Below are 5693 nucleotides of genomic sequence, written 5' to 3' on the forward strand. Positions count from 1 at the left end.
GGCTGTGACGAGCGAGTCTGTTGTCACCGACAGCGACCGCGCAACCAGCGAGGGTTTGACCTGTGTCAAGCCTTGGATCGTTGCCTCAAACCACATCATCCAAAACGTAGATACCTGAATCTATGCTCTCGGTCAAAAGCAAGCAGGCTTTGCTCACCCAAATCCAAGCAGCGTATTATTTTTGTTCCACCTATGGCAAAAGCAGCTGCTCCCCTTTCCAAGCCAACCTGGGCCACAGACTCCTGCCGTCCGCCTGCCTGGCAGCTGCCCCTGGAGGGAGGAGACAGCCGCAGGTCTCCAGAAATCGCCTCCGATGCGGAAGGTGTCCCACATAAGCTGGAGGCTTGGGTTCACGAGAGGAAGCAGCTCCGATCTCAGCGGGAGGGCGTTGCGGATGTAGAGAAATGGCTGACGGGAAAGCCTTCCCTTAGCAGTCAGCAAGAAAGAGTCTGGGAAAGAATAAAGGCGTGCAGAGCAGACAGGAGGGCTGAAAGCAAACCAGCCATGTTGCGCAGCCTGGGCGTAAGCGTCTGTGGTGCTGTTCTGTCCTTGGGTCCGTTGCACTGCATCTGCTGGGGCCTTGCCATGGCCCCAACCCCGGCTAGCATGGCGATTCTGGATAACGGTGGTCTTGGGGTATTTTCCACTCTTTCAGTGCTCACCACCAGCGAGTGGCCAGTCCTGGCAGGGAGGTCACCCTCCCCTTGTTCTTGCACCCTGCCCCTCAGCCCTTGTCACACGGCATAACCTCCTGCGCAAGCAGAAGCTGACGATGGTGGACTTGTTCAAGAGGGCTGGTATGGACAGGAGGAAGATCACGAGAGCAGACTTCATTCGAGTCATCAAAGCGGTATGTAGGGAACTGAAAAGGAATGAACTGCCGCAGCTTTGCCATATTTTCGTGCATGGAAACCCAGAGTGGTTTCTGTGGAGCAAACGGTAGAGTTTCAGCAGAGGGCATTTTCTCTTGTCTTAACCTCACAGAATTGCTGTCACCCTGGGGAAAGATCAAGGGGAAAGGGAAGAGAAAGGTGCAGAGAAGCTGGGTGTCACCTAGAGCGAGTCCCAGGAGGGACTGAAACCATTGCCTCATGGTCTCTGAAGAGAGTCCCTGCTCAGTACCGTGGCTGTTGGGATCCTACTGTAGGCAATGAACTGGCACGAAGTCTCCTGGTGTCGATAATTGACCTGTCCGCACCAGCCCCATGTACATCCCCACTGCACTGCTTGTCAGCTCATATCCGTACAGGCTACAGCAGTTTAGAGTTCTGAAGAGCAATTTCAGGTCTATTCAGGTTTAGCAGTTCAGATGTAATCTGATATTATAGCCTAAGCCAAAGTATATTCTCAAAACCTCGAGGGCTTGGAGGTTCGGCATGGTAACAGCTGAGAGCTCTGCAGAAGGCAGCAGAGGTCCGGTAAAGTTGTTAGTACTTGATAAACCCAAGTAAAGCTCACCAGGTTTTCTGTGTGCCATCCTTCCCTGCAAAAGCATCTGGAACAACTGCAGAGTTTGCCCCTCCTAGCTCTGGGCCAAGCCTTGATGTTCTGGTAATGACTCTCATTTTGGTTTTGGTTGCCAGACCAAAGTTCCCATCAGCGACAAGGACCTGGAGATGGTGATCATCTTCCTGGCTTCCTCAAAGAGGGGGAATTTTATAAGCAATGAAGATCTGATTGAATGTCGAAAGCAGTGGCTGGAAATGATGAAAGGACAATCCAGAGAAACCAGAACAGGTGAGAGGAGGGCACTGTGCTGGGAAAGCGGCTCTGTATCCTTATTGACAAGAAATATCAAACTACATGCAGAATATGGTTCCCTGAGGCCACTGCCCTGTAGCAGAGCGGACAGAAGGAGACTTCTCCGGGGAAAAGCAGAAGAGTCCAGGAGGTGTGCAATACTGTAGTCACCCCAACTGCAGGAGACAGATTATCCAATCTTTGGGGTTTGGCTTAAAATCTGAGCCCTGAGGTTTAAGGTACTGGATTTTGTTAGTTAGCATTGATCATCCTGTGGGTCAAAAGCCGACCCTTCCTCCAGCTTTGGTGGCAGCTGGAAAACACAGATTCTGAAGAGGTTATCTTAAAACCTAACACAAACCTGGAGGCTTCTCAGGGTACTTGTGTCATCCTAAGCTGCAGTTCTCACATCTGTGAGATACAAGGCATTTTGCTGCCCTTGCATTGCACCAGCCGTTTTGCAGATTAAACAGACCTTGTAAGCATGAAACACAGAACTGAATATGGACAGCAAAACACTGGGAAACTGCAAAGCGGAGATGGGGGCCGTCTGCAGTATTTGTGTCTGGGCCAAAAGCTAAAGGATGTTTTCATTCAAAGATCTGAGTCTGCTGGGAGTTCCAATTTGCATGAAATGCAGAAGCCCTTTGTCTTAAATGTTGATCAGCCATGGTGTTTCTGCTAGTTGGTAACACAGTTTCTCTGGGCTTTTTGGTTTTGGGTTGGTTTTTTTTTTTTTATCTGTCATAGGTGTACAAGTGCAGTTCCACAAAACCACTTGCACAACTGTCAGCTCTGTAGCTTCTGCCAGGGACAAAGCCAAAGAGATGAAGCCTCGTGCTCCTACAAAACCTGAAACACGGTTAATGCTGTTAGAAGTTCCCCCAGTCACCACCAAGCCAGAACGCAGATATCTAAGCTATGATGAAATGGAAGAGACTGGAAAAGAGTTCAGAGACAGGAGGCGATGGAAGGAGGTTCTGTCTGTGTGTGGCAGGAAAACAAGCACACCTGCACGTATTGGCGAGTCTGGGGTGGTTTAGAGGACAGTACAGCTGGAAAGGAAAGGGCTGGGAGCTGTTGTGAATATTAACCTCTTAGTAGTCCCTTGACCACATGGGACTTGCAGCTGAGGTGTTACAAGCCCTCTAAAAAAAATTGGTTTAGCTTCTGAACACTTTGGTGAGATTAATATTTTTTATGGGTAAATGGCAAGAAAAAGGTGATGGTGAAACAATTTTTATGCCTGGGGATGGAGTCTTCCTGATCACTGAGTTGATGTGCCCACTGGACTATGATTTGTCCACAAGATGCTGATAAGCACTTTGTCCTATTCAGTTATCAATGTCAGTGCAAGATGATCAAATAAAAATATAACACTGATTCATGCACCCCAAAACACTTTATTTGGAGCATCTTGGCAAGTGCACAGATGCATTTGCCCAGCAGTGCTAACCGGGACCTGTCCTTTACTTGCAGGGCAAAGACAGCTGGCTAGAATTGAAAGAAAAGTGTCGTCTGGTGAGATCTGGGGAAGCAGCCGTTCATGATCATTGCCTGCCGTCAACTGCGGAGGGTGACATGGGAGCACTGGTGGACCAGTACCACAGGGATTGCTTCTTGAGCTATCTGAAGAGCCTCAAGCTGTGCAGAGAACACAACAGTCATCTCACGGAGCTAGTGCTGCAAAAAGGTGAAGCAGAGACCAAACGCTTGGTGTGAATGTAGCAAATCTGACATGTTTGTGCCTCTTCCCAAGCTCAGAAGCAGGGCTCGTGTAGAAGGGGCTGCTGCTGAAGCATGTTTGCAGCCCCGCAGGGCAATGGGATGCTGCTGGTTAGGATCAGAAAACAACCATTAGGGCCAGAGCAGGGCTGAGATAGCAAAAGGCACTACAGATTGGTGCCTGGGCACTACAGATCGGCGTCTGGGCACAGCAGTGGCCCAGTGTGATACCATGGCTGGCTGGGCGGGAGCCTGACAGCCAGGGCCCTGTCCTGTTGCCCCTGGGTTGGTAGCCAGGTTCAACGAAGAGTCCACATCGTCAGGCAAGTTCATGGTGATGTGGCAGGTCCAAGGGCAAGCTGGGAAGTTGGTCCGTGGGTCAGGGTCAGTGTGGTCCCTGGCCAGGCACAGACACAGCTGTGGCTGAGCCAGAGACCGCTACACCTACTGCATAGCTCAGTGGGGCTGAAGGGTGAGGGCTGAGCTGAGATGGGGCTCCTGGGCCTGTGGGAAGGGCCCTGAGTGGAGCTGGTCAAGGCTGTCAAGTTCTATTAGTGCTACTGGGGCCCTCACAACCCTCCTCCTTTGCGCTGTGGCTGTGTCCCCTCCTGGGCAGCATCCCAGACTAGAACAGAGATGGTCTGGATTGAGTGGGGAGGGTCAGCTAGGAGACGGGCCTGGGGCAGCAGGAGAATTCAAGGGTTTTCTTGGGTAAATGCATTCAGCATCTTCTGTCCTTACCCCATCGCTGGGCATGGCGAAGCATGACTGTTTTCTTTTCACTGTGCACTTTGCCAACAGCCCTGCTGCACCCAGGAGACAAGATCATCAAAGATGGAGGAAACATAAGGCAGATCAGGCAGCCTGGAGGATCCTACACCACTGCATGTGATCCTGCTCCATCGCCTGTGAGCACATCCGGATCAAGAACTGCATCCAGAAAGCAGGCCAAAGAGGCGGAAAATAGGTTTGTTCAAAGAGGGTTTAGGATCTCCTCCTGCTGCCCTGTTGCGTGTCACTCCTCTGTGCTTGGTCCCCACTGCATCCGAGGCAGTACTGAGGTGCTGGAGTGAAACGTCAGGAATCTTTGCAGAAAGCAAGCAGCATGCTCCCACCGTCCTCCTACCAGACCAGGGCTGCCAAAGCAGCAATGAACTTTCTCTTTCCAAAAATGGAGCAAGCTGTTTGAATTGGTGGAGAAACTTTTAGAGGGAAAAAAATATAGCGAAGTAGAGCACAACTTCCCTTGTTATGTGTCTCAGTTGAAGAGTGTTTGGACACTGCAGTGGCGGTCAATATATCAGATCTTAAGATAGCTTCGCAAGTTGGCATTTCTAATGTAAATGATGTATCATAATGACAGGCATACCCGATTTATGCAGCAAATATTTGGATCTAACACAAGGAAAACTGGATTAAAGTTCTCTTCACAGAGGCCGTTTGGCAGCCCAGTTTGAAAGGTTGGAAGGTTGAATATGCCATTGGGGAAATACTGGGGATCATCATCTCAGTGTGTTCAAACAAAACCATTCCTAACTCTGACCTTGAAGCTATCAGAAAGGGCACAGGTCTGGCAGAGCTTCCCAGAGCCTGGAAGCTCTGGTAGCTGGTTCTTGTCAGTCTTGCTTTTGCCATTTGTAGCAGCAGCAGTGAAACTGCGCAGAATTTTATTTCTGTAAAACATATTATTATCTGTTCTCTTATTTTTTTTAAGACAGTTTCAAAGGAATAAAATGCAAATGAAGTTTGCACATGTGAGCAAGTCAAACGACAATGACTTCTGGCCAGGTCATCTTCTGGACGAGATATGCCTTTACCTACCCGAAATGGAGCCTGGCAGGACACACGCCTTGTTCAGGTGCGTCCGTTCAACCAAGCCCATCTTACCGCAGCTGGTTCTGGGGAGGGAGGGTGCTCGACCTGCGGAGATGCTGCATTCAGACAGACACGTTTCTTCTGAAATTCAGCAGTGCAAGATGTGGCTTTGCGATGTCAGTCAGTTCACGGGATCCAGGCCCTGCTGATGGAGAAAACGAAGGTATCAAACCGTATATTCATGTTAAAGGTGGAGGAGGTGGACAGGCAACAAAATATACTTCTCAACTGGGAGCGCCTCTGCTCATCCAGTAACAGCCTGGGTATTTTGTGGAAGGCGACGATCTCTGTGCTCCCTGGGCATAAGCTCAGTGCAAGAGCTGTCATTAAAGCGTGCGCGTGGAGCAGGTGGC

General features: G+C 50.0%; 1 protein-coding gene across 1 annotated transcript; it reads left to right on the forward strand.

The window, feature by feature from the left end:
• Nucleotides 1-728: 728 nt before the first annotated feature.
• Nucleotides 729-5360, forward strand: EFCAB12 (EF-hand calcium binding domain 12; the record flags this gene model as incomplete). Its single annotated transcript, XM_009695675.1, has 5 exons — nt 729-850; nt 1584-1737; nt 2491-2717; nt 3220-3261; nt 5229-5360. Coding segments are annotated over 5 exons (677 nt in total), but the record flags the coding sequence as incomplete, so codon positions are not given.
• Between the last annotated feature and the right edge of the window lie 333 nt (nt 5361-5693).

The sequence above is a fragment of the Cariama cristata genome, unplaced genomic scaffold (genome assembly GCF_000690535.1).
Source record: "Cariama cristata isolate BGI_N322 unplaced genomic scaffold, ASM69053v1 scaffold17712, whole genome shotgun sequence".
Classification (NCBI taxonomy): Eukaryota; Metazoa; Chordata; class Aves; order Cariamiformes; family Cariamidae; genus Cariama; species Cariama cristata.